General features: G+C 39.8%; 1 protein-coding gene across 6 annotated transcripts in view; it reads left to right on the plus strand.

Moving 5' to 3' along the window:
- The first annotated feature begins 6,427 nt into the window (after positions 1-6,427).
- btbd10a (BTB (POZ) domain containing 10a) overlaps positions 6,428-19,698 on the plus strand; it is a 25,596-nt gene continuing 12,325 nt past the window's right edge. The window contains exons 1-5 of one of the 6 annotated variants that reach the window (XM_046311439.1): positions 6,428-6,657; positions 7,976-8,112; positions 17,999-18,207; positions 18,647-18,954; positions 19,053-19,155. In XM_046311439.1, the coding sequence (XP_046167395.1) occupies positions 18,944-18,954; positions 19,053-19,155 (114 nt within the window). In that variant the 5' untranslated portion in view covers positions 6,428-6,657; positions 7,976-8,112; positions 17,999-18,207; positions 18,647-18,943. Of the gene's footprint in view, positions 6,658-7,041; positions 7,195-7,267; positions 7,407-7,975; positions 8,113-15,489; positions 15,766-17,998; positions 18,212-18,646; positions 18,955-19,052; positions 19,156-19,698 lie in introns of those variants that run through there. The other 5 variants (XM_046311430.1, XM_046311472.1, XM_046311457.1 and 2 more) reach the window with 5 other exon arrangements.

Consider the following 19,698-nt stretch of genomic DNA (forward strand, 5'->3'; position numbering starts at 1 on the left):
ACAATTCCAGTGTTTTTAGTTGCTATATTGTATTTACTTCACCACCATGGCCTTTTTTTTGCCTTTACCTCCCTTATCTCACCTCATTTGCTCACATCATATTGTATATAGACTTATTTTTTCTACTGTATTATTGACTGTATGTTTGTTTTACTCCATGTGCAACTCTGTGTTGTTGTATGTGTCGAACTGCTTTGCTTTATCTTGGCCAGGTCGCAGTTGTAAATGAGAACTTGTTCTCAATTTGCCTACCTGGTTAAATAAAGGTGAAATATATTTTTTTAAGAAAAAAGCTATGAATTATATTTATATGCGTGATATGAAACCTTTCTCCCCCACCATGAAGGTGAGAAACCGCAAGCATCCTCTAATGTGTAAGGTTATCCACATGCTACTGCACACAAAAAAAATACTTTTGGGGGCTGCTTTACATGCTTCAAAGCGTGTGCAGACTAGAGTTAGTACTAGAGAGCACCGGATCCGAGAAGGTGATGGAATGCAGACCATCAACCAAAGTCGATGTTGGCTTGCCGTGAGTTACAGTGATGCCCATCATAGTGCATTGTCACTTGGACACATCTGAGGGGGGGGGTTCAGACTTAACTAGAGCAAGACGAATGTGGTGTCTGTAGTGTCAGAGATAAGTGACTGTATTTTCACGTTGAAAGGTTCTCCTGGTTACACTTTTGCCTTGCACCGCAAATCCTAAAGGTAGGCTATACTAATCAACATACAGTTAACAAATGACCATTTCGCGTTTTGAGTCATACAGGTGCGTTCCATGTATACATTCTCATATAGTCACTCCCTGTGGTATCAATATCATCTCATGTCAATACATACGGTTAAGTATGGTATGATTTCAGTTGGACTCAGACTTTGCCATCATAGCTATGATGCAAATCTTTCAAAACATGCATCTATAGATCCTTTAAAATTAAAACAATATAAATCATGAAGTGTAATTTAAACTAACCCATAATGTACTATTTTGATGACTTATGAGGAGTATCTCTGCGGTGTTATGCATTAAGTCTGGCTCCTCCAGCTTTTTTTTAATAGTCTATGAAACCAAAATGAAATCTATGAATAGTACTGCTACGCTAATTACTGATTTCATTTACTGTATTGATTGAATTATTAATAAGTAAGCACCTGCTAGTCATGATTGTCATTATTGTATGGGTAGATGTCGTTAGCAATGCCTTCTCTTTAATCCCGGTAGAATTTCCATGCACCCCAATGCTGTCACATACCACCGGTGACATTGCTTGCATTGAACCAACATGAGGTAATGAGAACTACATGGTTTAGGATCTCATGCTAAGTTCAAAGGTCATTTTGTTTGGTGGGTGTCATCTAAACATGCCTGCTGCGGTCCATAATAGTATCAAGAGAAACCAGTAAGAGGGCAACATCTTTAACGCGCATGTCAGCTTGGCCATCAATCTTGTTGAACTGGTATGTAAACAACTTTAATTGCCCACCACCTGGGAAGTTTGTTTTATAGAATGATTAGATAGTAAATTAAAAACGTGCATTGTGCAAATTGAGCTTCAGTCTCGAAGCATCATTATCAATATTAGCAGTTCAGGACATTGATTTGGTCAACAAAAAAGTAACTTACTAAAATGGATATGCCAATCTAATGAAGGGATTAGAATTTTCTTAAAAGGAAGAGTGCATTGAACTTGCTTGAGGCGTGCAACTTTGCATGAACCAAAGTGCACCTTCAAACATATTCCAGAACTTTCCAACACCCAAGCTGCATTGTTTGTCCCCCATAGTCAATATCAAATATTATGTTCTTTGCCCAGAAGCACCTGAAAGTTGCTTATGTCCTCACATAACGCCAAGGACTGCCTGCTCTCTGTCAGCAAGTTCTTTTTGGGGGCATGCATGCCTGCAGCCTTGACAGAAACCCTAACCAGTCCACGAGGGAAGATCTATAGGTCGGACCTGTTTGGTTCCTCTCTGGGATGTATTCTCTGTGTCATGACATAGCCATTCCTCTTCCACATTTAGAAAGATTCCCTCATGGTTACCTAATGTGCAATTGCCCGCCCAGCGCCCATAAAAGTAGGACAGGGTTGTTTGTGTCCCAAGGATCATCCTAAACACCTGTAGCTACAGCAGGATATCTTGACTCCGGAGCATCAGAAAGGGAGAGATTTGACATATGGCTATAATGTCTTATGGCTATTATATGGCGAACATGTGTCAATAGAGCTGATGTGTGGCTCATCAGTTGGATAGATGAAGACCAATGGGGTTTCTTCTGTCCATACATCTGGAAGATGGAGGGGGTCTAGAGTTGATATTAGTTAGGGAGTTGACACTGCACATAAATTACTGGACAGACAGGATGGGTGTGGGGGGGTCTTCTTAAAATGTTTCTGCAGGTTTTGGATGCATGTGATAGACTGACCTTTAAAGATGATTTTTCAACCACGTTTATGAATTATTGGTATTATTTTATCATGACTTACAGAAAATGTGACATATAAGGCAAAGATGTTGAATCAATGATGTGTGTAGGCTTACATTTGAGTGAACTTGCATTACAAAAATAAAATAAAAATCTATATAGCATGAAACATTTTATTAGGCTTTTATGGTTTCTGTTTCCATCTGAGCTGTATTTGAATCTTTAACACTGCAACGATGTCTCTGAGTTAAGTCATGAATTAGGGGAGACCGGGGTTGGTTGTCTCAACGGTCGGTTGTCTCAGTACTAATTACTTCCAATCTAAATGGCACTGTGTACTCATTTTAAGATGGATATGTGTGAATTCTTTTGAAAGAGCTCATCCACCTGGTCAATTCATGTCAGCATGATAAAACATTGAGGTGAGAGGAATGTGTGTGTTTTTCATAGGTGAAAGTAAAAAATGAATTGGTATTTTTTTTGTAAATGTTTGAATAATGGGATGTATCCATGAATAATGATCCCACTGGGCACACACACACATTGGTTGAATCAACGTTGTTTCCACGTGATTTCAATGAATTAACGTGGAATAGACATTGAATTGATGTCTGTGCCAAGTGGGATGTTTGTTGAAAAGAGGAAATGGAGAGCTATAGTGTGGTCACATGAAATGTCAGGTTGGTTTTGTCACTACCAAACATTGTCACTGCCGGTATACAATAAATCCTAAGTTATTTTGTGCTTGTGCTATAAAGAGCCCCCTTTGTTGCCTCTCTCTCACAAACATATTTTTTTCTGTCACACACCAACACATGCATACACACAAATTTACTCAAAATGTAATTCTCAAGGCATAAAATGCTGAATTTTGTTAGGAATATTGTTCGATCAAAGAAAGGATTGACTTTAAAAAAATATTGTTTGCTATATTGCTTTATGTCCTGTTACAAAAGGAATAGGTTACCAACAAACATTGTGACAACCAATCCCATACTGTGTGACATCCAACCCTGTGATGAGGCTGGTTGTCACACAGTGTGTTTGTTGGCTTATGTTGGAAGAAGATATGAGGAGAAAAGGGTCCCCATTTCAACCCAAGACCTTGCTCTTTCTCATAATATAAAAAAAAAAAAACTATTGTAAGATGGTGCTGAGAAATACATGTGGGTAAAAAGTGTTGCAACCAACCCTGGTCTCCCGTACTAGATATCCCACTGTGAAAATATGTTGCACACAGAGCTGCCAACTGTACATTTCAAACTTTCCAAAACATAGCCCTTTGGATGATCAACCAAGTGCGTTGGTATTTTCCCGTCACATTTCACTCATTACCATCCGGCCCACTGAAAGTTACTCTGACGTCATAGACGGAGTGAGAAGAAAAAAAAGTGATTCAAAGTGAGTGGATAGTTGGTATCCCAGGGAAACTTGATAATTCCCTATAGTCATAATGTGTCTACTGTTAATTTCTCATTTGAGTCTTGGCAGAAAAAATCAAGAGATGACGACATCCATCTATTTAGACTCATAAGGACTGAAATACAAGTATTGCATAATATTGATAATCTATACAATAAATATATAAAATATAAGCAATATATACACAATTTGACAAGTCATATAGGCCTACAATAAATATAAAATATATACTTAATACAATATACAATAAATGTATAGTCCACTTTAAAAGCTATACAATATAAATATATACTTTAGGCTGTACACAATTTGACAAGCCAACTAAGCCAATTTAATATAAAAATGTATACTAGGTATCCACCCAAAAGTTGCAATAGGCCTATGTCAGTAACAAAACATTACCACTGAAAGTCTGATCCATGTAGTCTATTATAAATATTTGCTATTGAAAATGGGTTATCCCCAGTAGCTCAGAGTTTCAAATGCAGCGCAATTAATTATCCCGGGGCAAAGGTGCTGAAAGCTCGGAGTTGCGGAGGTGTTTTCATGCGCATGCCTATACCCATCAAGGCAAGGGGTGACATCAGCACTAATAATGAAGGCGGCTCATCAATGGGCAGAGTGCTATAAAAGGAACTTTGGGAGACTTACCCTAATCATAACAGATAGGCTGATCTACAAACCGGGTTTACACCTCTGCACCCCACATCACAACTTTCCAGAGAGGAGCCTATCGCACAAGAGGCAAGTTGAACTTCATCAAATTTGTCATTATTTTGTCTGCATGACATCCTACGTTCAAAGTTGAATTCTATAGCCTATTTAACTTTATTTGTAGTAAAAGTGGTTGCTTATCAAACACAAATGTATTACAGATATGAGTTTATGTTCTAAACTCTTTTCTTACTTTAACAGGTTATCAAAATGTTTCCCATCAGAGGTTTGGACGTAAAAGTGGTACTCATATCACTCTGCATTTTATGCTATTCAACGCAATCTGAAGGACGACCAGTGATGTAGGATTGAACCTTGAACCTGACAATAACTTTATGGAATAACTTTATATTATATACTATATGATATTGTATTGTAATATGATTGGATATGACATGATACCATATTATAGCCTACTTGCAAATGATAATAATGTCCTGTTTAAAATAAGACATATAACTTAGTATTTATTGTTTCTTACAGAAAGAGATCCATTAGTGAAGTACAACTAATGCACAACCTTGGGGAACACAAGCACGTGCAGGAGAGGCAAGACTGGCTCCAAATGAAGCTGAGGGACATCCATACAGCCTCGCTTCGAAATGCAGAGAGGGGGGAGAAAGTTAGAACCAGAAGGCTTCTTCCCGAGGATCTCCTGGATTTGGAGGAGTTAACGCCAAACGAAGTTGAATACATTTTAAACATTTTGGAGAAGCTACTCAACGCTCAGTTTAATTAGATTTTTGCAGTCTGGACTGTAGGCTACCACGTTTGACACTTCATTCTATTTCATGACTTTTATAGTTTTTCTGTTTTATTTGAACAACTCTTATTTATGTATAGGGCATGCGATTTTAAAATGGTACTGGAGAAATCAAGTTGTGAGGTGGCTAAGCTTCCACAGTTTTAGCTTAAAGCACTTGTATTTATTATGAAGTAGTTCACGCTATTTATTTATCCTAACCAAATAAAAAGGAAGGGCGAATACTTTTAGGACCAAAACATTGTTTTTAATTATCTGAAAAAAGTCAGCGTTATGCAATTGTTTATTAACTTGATGGTGATTGTATTTTCGTGTTCTATACGTGCTATGGTATTTCTATATGTGGTGTAAAACTGTGGTAGTATGTATAAATAACTAGTAAATAGTGTATCTTGTGCATGGATACTTATATGCAGTAGGCCTAATTGGGATAGGGATCATTACAGTTGATGAGCTATAGCATAAATGTTAAATATTTATGCACTTTAACTGTAGAATGTAGTCACTTATATGTTTTATATCAACCAACTCCAAAGTGCCGCAATGTTAGTGTTTGTTGTAAATAAAATAGCAGTATCACAATAGCTATATTCTGTATTTTTCGCAATAAACAATTAAGTTCATCTTCCATTTTTATTTGCATCTGCTGGCTTTTTAAACTGCTGAATAGCCCACGGAACGTTGATATGCCTACAAGTTCGCCTACTAATGTATTAATTTATATTTCTACTTAATGTATCAACCCTGATGATTCCGAAATTGGAAGGTTACTGTATCATTACCACTTACGTATGAATATGAATTTACACCTCAGACGGGAGGTGATTGGTTGCTGATGTTAGCGCAATAACTGTTAGCGCCTCAGTGGTTGTTCACAGGGGTCAATGTACACGGTAGCTGCATATTCACTCATCATAATTAGTAGCCTATATGAACATAAACATTGATATATAACCGTTATATACACATATAGCAATGAATAGAAATATTTAATTTCCTAACTGTTTGGGGGCCTGATGGGTTTTTTAGACTGCAGATTGCGCAGCGCGCAGCAATTCCGACCCTCGTGAACAAGCCGAGGTTATATAGTCTCGCGATCTATAACCTTAGTTGCTCAACAGTCAAAACAAGGGATTACACTTAGGCCTGTTTTAGTGGCTGTCCGGGGAACATGGCTGTCACTATTACTGTAATCAGTCGGTCACCAATCTAGCAAAAATATTTATTAGGAATTTGTTTACTTTCGCTTTCGGATAAAACTCAGACAACAATGAATCCCAAGAGGTAAGGAGCGCCATGCTATAGTTAGCGGGCTACTTCAGGCAGCGAGGTAAGGAGATGTAATTTAACGTGGGCGTAATTTTATCCTGCCAACTAACGTTTACGCTAGCTACAAGTTTACAGGTTAAAACTGTTTGATATCGAGCTAGCAGTTTGTTTGTCTAAACTGTCTTCATTGCTTACTAGCATGAGTCATAACCTAGCGGTCAAACATGGAAATGGTTCCAATTGTTTTTTTTTCATTCATTTGGGGATTTTAGAACCACTTCAAACAAGGTATGTTTGTTTTTATGTAACGTTAGCTATAGTAGGCTTTCCTTGGCGTGACGTTTTGATAACCGTAAAACTCTCTCTCAGACAAGGTGACTTATATTCGGCTTTATTTTCGCTCAGATTCGGAAATTCTAATTAGCATCAAAGTAGACATACAAGACTATAGCCCTTGATCATGACTCGTGGTTCCATACACATGAGTCATTGGTTGAAGGCGTCTTGTAGGGGGGTTGGTTCGTTGGGCGCCACGACGCCCGGTCTGTACAGTAACACGCAGCGCTTTCGGTGCTGTTGTCGAAGCATAAAGACCTCGGTGAGAAAAATATTTATTATTTTAAGTTTAAATTGATACGTACTTTTTAAAAATATGGTTAGTGTTCCCAAACGGCCATATTTCTATGTTACATCGCTTGTTTACGGAAATCAGTCAGAAGGACCGAGGGTGTACTAACGTTACCTGTTTTAATTAGCTACAAACTTGTCACTGAAAAATACTGCCGGCTGTAACTGTTAAAACATCATACAGTAAGTGTGTATTTTGCATTTGTGAAATTATTTTGATGTGTTATGAAAGAGTGATCAATGTTTCCAGGACCGTACCGCGAGTCAATCTAATCACGTTTTAGATGGAGTATTTGGCTGTTCTTGCTTCCAGAACCAATTCGCCATTTAAATAGAACATGTAACTTGGACGAAGGAGTAACATTATTTTCATTTAGTCGAATATTGGGCTAGCAAGACTACAAATCCCTGCAAACTCCTGCACTTAATAGTTGACACATCTAAGAGGTTCAGTCTAGCTAGCCAGCCATGTCACATCAATGTTTTCAGTTATCCATTTAGTTACCTCTACTCAAGTTATTCCACGTCTAGCTAGCTAGCTAACAAACAATGGGCCCATCTAGCTAGCTTGGTGGTGGTACTACCACAAGCTTGTTATTTTTAGTCAAGTCTAACTCTGCTAGATAGAGAGTAAGTTTGTTACGTTTGCCAATAAAGGTTTTGGATGTTATCTAGCGTTCCATTATAAATTATGTTTAAATTTCTTCAACTAATGTGAAGAGAACAACAAACGTTTGTTTTCTTATTAACAGGACGTCATGAGTGCTGATGGTGGCATATTCCCTATTGACACCTCTAACTACTTACCTGTGATGGCTGAATGTCCACATTTAGATGACAACTCAAGCGACACTGAGAACTGGGAAAGTAATCTTCACAGACACTCAAGGTAATAAACAGCTCTCATTAGGTAAGAGTACTGTATTGCTACTTACAAAAAGAATTGTAGAACAAGGACGTCACTTTAGAAAGACTTCTGAATGTGCTTGATTGTTATTGACTGTTCAGCATTCAAGACAACTGTCTAGTACTATTTTATATACAGTGCCTTCAAAGTATTCACACCCCTTGACTTCTTCCACATTTTGTTGTTACAGCCTGAATTTAAAATGGTTTACACTTTTACAAATGTATTAAAAATGAAATGTCTTGAGTCAATAAGTATTCAACCTTTATGTTATAAGCCTAAATAAGTTCAGGATTAAATATTTGAGTACTGAGTCACATAAGTTGCAAGGACTCACTCTGTGTGCAATAATAGTGTTTTAATTTATTTTTTATTTACAATGTTGGCAGGACGAAAACAAATTCTTGTTTAAATGACGGCCTACAGTGGGTCAACTGCCTTGTTCAGGGGCAGAACGACAGATTTTACATTGTCAGTTCAGGGATTCAATACAGCAACCTTTGGCCCAACGCTCTGACCACTGCCTCCCCGCCACCCCAGTTTAACATAATTTGTGGATGAAAACCTAATTCCTGTACCACACATTCGATTTTCTGTAAGGTCCCTCAGTTGAGCAGTGCATTTCAAACAGATTGAACCACAAAGACCAGGGAGGTTCTCCAATGCCTCAGTAAAAATACCCAATGCCTGGGTAAAATAGAGAAAAAAAAAGCAGACATTGAATATCCCTTTGCGCATGGTGATGTTATTAATTCCACTTCGAATGGTGCATCAATACACCGTCACTACAAAGATACAGGCATCCTTCCTAACTGTTTCCGGAGAGGGAGGAAACCACTCAGGGATTTCACTGAGGCCAATAGTGACTTTAAAACAGACTTTAACGGCTGTGATAGGGGAGAACTGAGGATGGCTCAGTTACTCCACAATACGAACTTAATTGACAGAGCGAAAAGGAAGCCTGTACAGAATACAAATATTCCAAAACATGCATCCTGTTTGCAACAAAGCACTAAAGTAATACTGCAAAGAATGTGATGAAGCAATTCACTTTTTGTCCTGAATACATAGTGTTTGGTGCAAATACAACACATTACTGAGTACCACTCTCTATATTTAAGTATAGTGGTGACTACATCAGGTTATGAGTACGCTTGTAATCGTTAAGGGCTGTGGAGTTTTTCAGGATAAAAAATAAACCCACTTGAGCTAAGCACAGGTGACTCTTGCTTGATGCCCAAAACATATTGAAAGGCTGTGCATACGTACACACCACCTCATTATTGCAGTCCTACCAAGACTAATATTGCATTCTAGAGAGGACTGGCATGAAGCATTGTATTTGCTTATCAACTTAGCCTATAAAAGGCTTATTTTGTTTGAATGTAGATGTGTAGGAACTAGAATATTTCTGCCGTGCGCCGCTTTGACAGATCCCATGTGGCGCACTCTACGGTGAAAAGACTATTTTCTGTGTTATATAGCCCTATTGGATGAAACTATTATTACTAGAGATGTTGGTTAAGTAATTATCCAAGCATGTGCATTATTCCAGATGCCGACTCACACAGTTTCCAAACTGCCCCCTGGTCATCTATTTGTATAGATGTTTCCATAATATTTTAAAATTGAGGAAGTGTCATTATTTCAGTTATCAACGGAAGACGTCCTTCCTAACAAAAATCCCCCCCCCTCTTCTGGTTTGTGGTGCTGAACAGTAGCTGCGCTTGATGCTTTTATGGCCCAGAAAGTGAACTTGCCATTTACAAAACATTTAGCGGGGATGCCCTGCTTTAAGATCTATTGCCTAGGACATCAACAGCCAGCTGTGGTTTTATTTGAAATAATCTATAGGTACAATAGGCCTATTTTTCTTGTTGCACATTTAGGCCTAATTAAACTGACTAATTTGGTAATAATCAACTTCAATTCACTGGCACCATGTAAAATAGCTTAGCCATACTCGGTGATAGCCTAATATATACTTTTAGTGAACTTACTAGGCATTGTAAGACAGGATATAGATGACCAAGATATAGCCAATGTGCACGGTTCCGACTATATGCCGGCACCTCCTTTTGCTAGCTTTTTCTGCTCTTTCTTTTCTCAAAGAAAGGTGTGTTCAGTCTTTGGCCTGTTGCGTGTAGAATAGCTCAGCCTCCTCATTTGATAGCCTCTACTTTTAGTGAATTCACTAGCCATTGCAAGTCCCAAAATTGCGAGATGCAGCACTGCCTACAGTTCCTATGCCTGGCTGTACCCCCTTCCTACCTCCTTTCCTCACTAGCTTGCTCTTTCTTCTAAAGGCCTACAGCTTTTGATTTACCGATGCACGGTTCCGACTGTCTGCCTGGTGGCTACAACTACAGTTGAAGTCGGAAGTTTACGTACACCTAGGTTGGAGCCATTAACTCAGTCTTTCAACTACTCCACAAATTTCTTGTTAACAAACTATTGTTTTGGCAAGTCTGTTAGGACATCTACTTTGTGCATGACACAAGTAATTTTTCCAACAATTGTTTACAGACAGATTATTTCACTCATAATTCACTGTATCACAATTCCAGTGGGTCAGAAGTTTACATACACTTAGTTGACTGTGCCTTTAAATGGCTTGGGAAATTCCAGAAAAAGATGTCATGGCTTTAGAAGCATCTGATAGTCTAATTGACATCATTTGAGTCAATTGGATGTGTACCTGTGGATGTATTTCAAGACCTATCTTCAGACTTCGTGCCTCTTTGCTTGACATCATGGGAAAATCAAAAGAAATCAGCCAAGCAATTCCTTTTGTAGACCTTCACAAGTCTGGTTCATCCTTGGGAGCAATTTCCAAACGCCTGAGGGTACCACGTTCATCTGTACAAACAGTAGTATGCAAGCATAAACACCATAGGACCACGCAACCATCATACCGGTCAGGAAGGAGACACGTTCGGTCTCCTAGAGATGAACGCACTTTGGTGTGAAAAGTGCAAATCAATCCCAGAACAACAGCAAAGGACCTTGTGAAGATGCTGGAGGAAACCGGTACAAACGTATCTATATCCACAGTAAAACGAGTCCTAAATGGACATAATCTGAAAGGTCGCTCAGCAAGGAAGAAGCCACTGCCCCAAAACCGCCATTTAAAAAAGCCAGACTACAGTTTGCAACTGCACATGGGGACAAATATAATTTTGGGAGAAATGTCCTTTGGTCTGATGATAGGAAAATGGAACTGTTTGGCCATAATGACCATCGTTATATTTGGAGAAAAAAGGGGGAGGCTTGCAAGCTGAAGAACACCATCCCAACCATGAAGCACGGGGGTGGCGGCATGTGTGGGGTTGCTTTGCTGCAGGAGGGACTGGTGCGCTTCACAAAATAGATGGCATCATGAGGATGGAAAATTATGTGGGTATATTGAAGCAACATCTCAAGACATCAGTCAGGAAGTTGAAGCTTGGTTGCAAATGGGTCTTCCAAATGGACAATGACCCCAAGTATACTTCCAAAGTTGTGGCAAAATGGCTTAAGGACAACAAAGTCAAGGTATTGGAGTGGCCATCACAAAGCCCTGACCTCAATCCCATAGAAAAGTTTTGGGCAGATCTGGAAAAGCGTGGGCGAGCAAGGAGGCCCTCGAACCTGACTCTGGTACATCAGCTCTGTCAGGAGGAATGGGCCAAAATTCACCCAACTTATTGTGGGGATCTTGTGGAAGGCTACCCAAAACATTTTTACCCAATTTAAACAATGTAAAAGCAATGCTACCAATTACTAATTGAGTGTATGTAAAATTCTGACCCACTTGGAATGTGATGAAAGAAATTAAAGATGAAATAAATCTCTATTCTGACATTTCACATTCTTGAAACAAAGTGGTGATTCTAACTGACGTAAGACAGGGGATTTGTACTAGGATTAAATGTCAGGAATTGTAAAACTGAGTTTAAATGTATTTGGCTAAGCTGTATGTAAACTTACGACTTCATCTATATTCCTGGCTGTGCCCCCCCTTCCTCACTAGCTTTCTCTTTCTTTGCTGTGAAATAGGCTAATTCCAAAAACAAATTCTTGCATATGTCAACTACTCTACTCCTCCTTTGCAAAAACACGTAATCTAAGGACTTGAGTCGATTGTTTCAGGTGATAATAAAACATGTTTTGATTAGTTAGTTGTTTCTCCAACTTTCTAGCAAGTCAATCGAGCTTGTACTGCAGCTAGCTAGCTAAATGCTAGGCTAGGTTGAAGATACCATTGTAGCTAGCAACCGCCACCTAAAATTATGATAAAGAACTTCATTACAATCATACTTGAAATGGAAGGCCACACTCATATAATTGGCTTAGCAGCCGATGTGTATTATTTAACACTACTATTAAAATAGTTCTCACTTATATGAATGGGTAATTGTTTACAAGTTGCTAGCTATCCCATAAAGCCATTACTGAAAACCACATCTATTTAATCCAGTTTGAAATGAGTCAAATGTGTTTTGTTTCAGGAATTTACTTGCAATCTGGAAATATTACAATTATCTATGAATGTGTTAATTTCTGGATTGTCAGAGCCTATGTTTCTCAAGTAGATGCGTATCGAATCGTCTTGAAAGGGAAAGATGCACAATAGGGTATTTTAATATGCGTCATTCTGTTACCAAGTCGGCAACAGAATGAATGCAACTGAATTGGCTAAAATGGGAATTAATAGTAGTCACAAAGCACAGCTCAAGGTGTCTTATCATAGCTGACACCCCATTCTTTCTTCAGACATCTTTGAATGTTAATTTGGAGTAGCTATTTAAGAGTTTTTGGAAAACGTGGTCACAAACTGAGGAAGATTTTACCGTCATTCTGTTACCAAAATGTACATCTACACTGTTCTTTGATTAAATGGGTAGTTGACATGCCACAGCTTTTTCACTCCAATGTGTCAAACACTCTTTTTAATTTGTTAAAACTTTTATTGTATGGTTAAGAAGATACTGCTCTGTTTGGATCATCTGTAGACACATACAATGAATAAACATTTTATACATTTGTGCTAACACTAGCTAAGCGTTAGTGTTAGAGATTAGTGTTAAAGTTACATTTAGGAGTTAGGTTTAAGGGTTAGCTATAAAAAAAAAAAGTTAATGTTTAGGGGAAGGGTTAGCAGAAATGCATAGTAGCTAAAAAGTAGCAAGTATTCAAACTCTCAGCTAGAAGTTTGCGTTATACAACTACCCTACTTTAATTTTTTGCCTTAAGTATCCACCTGTCTTACGTAACCGTACCAAATGTAACATATCATACTAATTTGGGTATCCTGGATTTTCTTTTACTATGTTGTTTCTAGTCTAGTAGACCAGGTCCACAACAGACAACGTGTCAAATGAGGGCTTTTTAGGGTGTGGCTATTCTGGTCCATCAGATAGCCTATGTCTTTTTGACATGCTCAGATGCATATTATGGACTGTTAATCATGTCATATACTTCCCTAAAGTGGTCGTTTGGGCTTTTTGGCAAGGAAGCCCCTTGTCTACCTCCCCCAGAGTCAGATTAACTTGTTAATACTATTTTTGTCTCTGTCCAGTATGAAGGAAGTTAAGTGGTTTTCCATAGAAGTTGACAAGTGGAGATTACATTTTGAAAGCCCTTCATTTTCAATGGAGGGAAGCGAAGTGGTCGGGGGACCATTTGGTGACGTGAATAAGCTTAACTTATACCACAAGTCTATTGACCAATCCAAACTCACTATATTTTCTATCCCCTACTAGATTGGCCGTTACCTCACTATTTAGCCTGCTTGCTAGCCCCCACATGGGGGCGACGCTAGCATGGCTATCCAAATTATCATGTTCAAAGGAAACCACAGTTGGAGGTAGTTTTGCGAGCCAATACTAATTAACATTAGCCACCTAGCTAGAATTCGTAACATGTTTTTTGCAAATTCTAAACATATCATACAAATTGTGATTTGTAACATCATATGAAATGGGTGATGGATATCCACAAATGAATACATACCATATGAAATGTTACATAATATACTGAACAAAAATATTTAAACAATAATTTCAATGATTTTACTGAGTTTACAGTTCATACAAGGAAATCAGTCAATTGAAAGAAATGAATTATGCACTAATCTATGGATTTCACATGACTGGGCAAGGGCGCAGGCATGGGGGGGCATAGGCCCACCCACTGGGGAGCCAGGCCCAGCCAATCAGAATGTTTTCCCCCACAAAAGGTCTTTATTACAGACAGAAATACTAAGTTTCATCAGCTGTCCGGGGGGCTGGTCTCTGACAATCGCACAGGTGAAGAAGCCAGATGTGGCGGTCCGGGGCTGGCGTGGTTACACGTGGTCTGCAGTTGAGGCCGGTTGGATGTACTGACAAATTCTCTAAAAGATGTTGGAGGCTGCTTCTGGTAGAGAAATTAACATTAAATTATCTGGCAACAGCTCTGGTGGACATTGCTGCAGTCAGCATGCCAATTGCACACTCTCAACTTGAGACATCTATGGCATTGTGACAAAACTACACATTTTTAGTGGCCTTTTTTCCACCAGGACAAGGTGCACCTGTGTAATGATCATGCTGTTTAATTAGTCTTAATATGCCACATCTGTCAATTGGGTGGATTATTTTGGCAAAGGAGAAATGGTCACTAACAGGGATGAAACACATTTGTAGAATACATTTGTGAGAAGTTTAGTGCATATGAAACATTTCTGGGATTTTTAAATTTCCACTCATGAAATATGCGACCAACACTTGTGTTTTTTAAAATATTTTTGTTCAGAATAAATTGAGTTTCCTGTATTTACGCACAGAATCATACAAAATTCTCTGAGACCAGGTTGCTCTAGTTATAATCCTACCTCTGGATAGACTTCTCACTCCCGTGATTCTCAACCAAAGCCCTTATCTGGGGAATAAATAATTTATATGAATCTCTAGCTCAAATTAAATGTTTATTAATATCAACAAACAAAACACATTTTTAGCACATTGGCATTGTAATCTACAGCCAAGTAAAACCGAAGTCAATTGGTGCTGTCATGTTCATCATTCGCAAATCAGCAATTTTATTTAATCAACCAAGCAATTCTGCCGAAGACAATCGTGTCGAGTCGGAAAAGGCTATATAAGGACACGCCTTACGCCCAAACTTTTATTTCATTTTAGAATTCATCACAATGAGGTTAAGGTAAGGGTCCGTTTTAGGTTTTTGCTAGTGGGTTTAAGCGTCAACTATGTCCTTATAGTCTTCCCCTGTCGAGTCAGGCGATATCAGGACAGTAGACTGGGAGGTCGCACTACGTCAGAAGGGCTGCTCTGTGAGTCTGATTCAGTGTCGTGGAAAAAAAGCGCACAGCCATTCATTTCTACGGGTCTCCCTGTCTGAACTGAATGACTGGTCCTCGCTCTTTTTCTTCTTTTATGTTCCAATTGGGGCGATCGAGGCTTTCGAAAGATAATTTTACAGCTAGCAAGTCGAACAGTCTACGAAATAATGCTTAAGTTCGAAAGTAATGCCCAAGGATGCTGAACCGGCTGGCAAGGCTGCATTGTTCGGAGGAGCCCAAGTCCTTTGTGCTTTCATTCCTCAGCTCATCCCGTGCTGCTTTGTCTTTAATTTGCCGTGCGATACAAACGGGTAAGTCTGCGAAGCATCCTATCCATTGCATTTATTATAGCATATGTTGATTACCTATGTTTTTGTAAATATTTATTTCAACGGTCGGCTTTTTGTGGCTTTCCCACGCATTCTTATGAATGGCAAGAGGAAAAGAACCAAGACTACGGTTCTTGTTAAAATGAAGTGTGTCCTTTCATTGGGTTTGCCGATCAGAACGCATAATAGGGTTTACCTTTTGTGGAGGGTTAAACTCCTGACACTAGCGTGCATTCTCTCTGTTTTAATATCATAGGGAAAGTGTCAGCAGTGCTCTAAATTATTGATGGGACCCTTTTCTTTAAGAAACGGGACTCAATGCTGCAGACTCTTATTTATAACACCAGTTCATCTATGCTTTGCCTCCATTCTCACAGTCATAGTAATAGTCTTAAAATGACTAAACTTAACATTAAACATCGCAATTTGCATTTGATAATTTCATGGAAATCAATGCCTTTTCCAAGAGGTTATGTGAGGTAATAGCGGCAGCCATTGAGTTGATATGTGGATGGATATAGCTTTGCATTTCTGCCTGCATGAAAGATGAGATGAGCTCTATCGCTTTCGCTGACCCTTTGTTTGTTAATCCTGCCAGATTTGCCTTGTTCATGCACTGGGGGAAGATTTGTTATATACATTTAAAATAAAAAAATACAAATCTGGTCACCAAACTTTTCCCGTTTTGACATTCTACTTTATATTCAGAATTGCAGTTATGCTAAAGGAACCAACATATTGTAGAATAGAAAGAGGGATTGATACTGCTGTTTCCACACCTGAATTTCTGCTGAGTGCAATGGGGGCATCACTCCATAACTAGTGCTGATTCTACATTCAAGCTCTTAATCACATTCCCCAACCTGATGAGAATCATTACTCTATTGAAGAGTTTCTCTTTTTGAGAGAGACTCATATGAGCCTGTAGAGCAATTGTTTGCTCCATGTCAAGAACTGTCTTTAGATAAAAACCTATTGAAAAAGGCTCTTATGAAGTCCACTAGTCATGTGAGGACACACGGGATGTACATTTAGTCCTGTCATTGTTGTTTTTATTTACATGGCTGAAGGTCTCATAGCAGTACAGAATTCAATGCAGGTGCAGTAACAAGGACAAGCTGCACAAAGATCAGAGGACCCACATACTGTAGGGCAGGCCTGGCGGTCCCTGACCTGCATACAATATGAATAGATCTTCCCGTTTCTGGACCAGTCATTAGCATCCATTCAGTTGCTGTCGAAATGTAGACAATTATTTGTTTCAATAAGCGTAAACACTATGAATAAGATATTGCGATCAGCCCAATCTTTCCATATCCTTTATATTTATTTACGACATGTCTGCTGAAATGAAGTTGTCCACATGTAGTGGAATGACTTAGCTCACTGACTGAGTAGGAAAAATCTCTCTCTCACTCTCTGGGACTTCATCAGTGGAGGTGGCGCCTCAGTTAAACATTGTTAACGGTTGACTGGGTTGAATATTTCTATCGGGAGCTAGAAGGTGGATGGATGACGTCCATTTGAGGGGCTATAAAGGCAGCTCCTCTAGAGCTCTCCCGTCTGAGTTCCTCTTTTGTGCTGCTCTCTCTAGTCCATTCACTTTGGCCTCATCATATTTGATCATCACTTCCCTCGGGAGGGACGCGCTCTTTATTAGGGAGACCTGCTGCATGGCACGTTGGTCAGACTAGACAGACCAGACAGTATGAGAGAGCTTTCAGAGGTAAAGTGGCTGCCGCAGATAACATAACAGCTCTCGTGGATGCATTCGGCTTCTCTGCCTGTCTCAATGGGATGACCAGTTTCTCCAGTTTCCCTAAAGATGGGCTCTTTTGCGATGGATAATAGTGCTATTATCCTGTGGAAGTATAAAAAATAAAAAAAATGATTTCAAGGTGCGTTTGTAACTTCATGCTCCATCAGTGTAATATTTCATTTTACCAATGCCACTACAAGAGGAGTAATAGTCCTATTTATGTGTTCTTTCACTCCCTAATGGGTTTCTCAAAGTATAGGGCTGCAAGCAGTAGTGTTGTGTTGGCCATCTTTCTACACCAGTCGGCGCTGCTATTTTCTTCTCTCACAGAGGGTTCACATGAGTTTACTGCAGGCTTTTACCCACTTCTCTGCAGAGAAGCATACAAAAGACTCCCTTTCCCCCTCTGTGCTAGTGTGTGTCTGACTGTGGATGTGTGTGGTGTGCTCCTCTCAGTGCCCAGCCCCGCGTCCCAGTCCCTCAACTAGAGGCCGACCTGGTCAACATGAACCTGCATGGCGCTAGTGGAGGCCTCGAACGCTGCAGGGACAGTGATCGCCGGAGGTCTAGCGACCGCTCCCGAGACTCCTCCCACGAGAGGGGTGAGGGTCAACTGACCCCTTGCATCAGGAACGTCACCTCGCCCACCCGACAGCACAACAGCGGTGAGTACTCATTACTGCTTTGAGACCACACAGGGTGCTTGATGCAACTCTGGCATAACAAGGCTTTCTCATGCCTCCGGTACAGCTGTGAGATTGAGTCCCTTTCTAACTGCATAAAAGCAGTGACTGAATCAGAGCTCTCAGAAATGTGGTTTCATCGTGTTGAAATCGCCTTAAAGCCTCACCCGGAGGCGGAGCCAGGTAGTCATACTACTCCCACTGTCTGTACCCACTCAGGGAATTAAGCCAATAACTAAACTGAATGTTTAAATTGCTACAGTAAGAGTTGAATAGTAGTCTTGAAAGGAAAGCATTTTGACTCTTGCGAAAGCTTTCAATTACTTGACCAGAGTTAACAATGTCCCTTTTCATCGAGTGTGATGACACAGCAGTGTTGGCACCTTTTAATTACGGTACTCTGCCTGTCTGTGTCTCCCAGATCGTGAGCGGTGTGGGTGGTTCCTCCTCCAGGTCGTCGAGTCCTCGGCCCCCCAGGGCCTTAATCTCCGTGGGGCCCAGCTGCATCGCAGCGAGCAGGAGCAGCCTTTTCAGTACTGAGACCCACTGTAAGAGTCTGGGCCATGGACACGTGCACGGTCCCTGTGACCACCTCTACGTCTATGAGAACGCAAAGGAGGGGACGCGCACATTACGGACCGCCGAGAGGGTCACTCTGATAGTGGACAACACCCGCTTCCTGGTGGACCCAGCCATCTTCACCGCCCAGCCTAACACCATGCTGGGAAGGTATAAAGCATACTATTGTATCACCACAAATTAAAGTGACATCTAAAAGGGATATTAAAACAAATTCATTTCAATCCGAATGTTTTCTTCTCTCATAGAATGTTTGGATCCGGGAGAGAATACAATTTCACTAGGCCCAATGACAAAGGAGAGTTTGAGGTGGCAGATGGAATCAGCTCAACGGTTTTTAGAGCCATCCTGGTAAGACACTCACTGGCTTTATAATAAGATCTCATTCACGCTTGATAATGTCATTGTTTTTCACCTAATGTACCCAGAGACAGGTTGGTATTGACGAAGTGAAGGATTACGCTGCTGCGTCATTAATCTTCATGACTGGAATGGGAAATGCATTCTCTCACAGATTCTATATCCATCCCCTATTTATTTTATTAGGAAGAAGAATAGGCATTCAGGTCAGAACACCATCTTTCTAAAACAAAGACCTTGATTATTGCACTAAAATACAGGGATACTTTGGGATTTTGACGATGATGCCCTTTGTCTACTTCCCCATAGTCAGTTGTAACTCGTGGATACCATATTTACGTCTCTGTGTCCAGTATGAAGGATGTTAAGAGGTACACTATATGACCAAACGTATGTGGACACCTGCTTGTTGAACATTTCAAAATCATGGGTATTACTATGGGGTTGGTCCCTCCTTTGCTGCTATAATAGCCTCTACTTTTCTGAGAAGGCTTTCCATTAGATGTTGGAACATTACTGTGGGGACTTGCTTCC

The sequence above is a fragment of the Oncorhynchus gorbuscha genome, linkage group LG02 (genome assembly GCF_021184085.1).
Source record: "Oncorhynchus gorbuscha isolate QuinsamMale2020 ecotype Even-year linkage group LG02, OgorEven_v1.0, whole genome shotgun sequence".
Classification (NCBI taxonomy): Eukaryota; Metazoa; Chordata; class Actinopteri; order Salmoniformes; family Salmonidae; genus Oncorhynchus; species Oncorhynchus gorbuscha.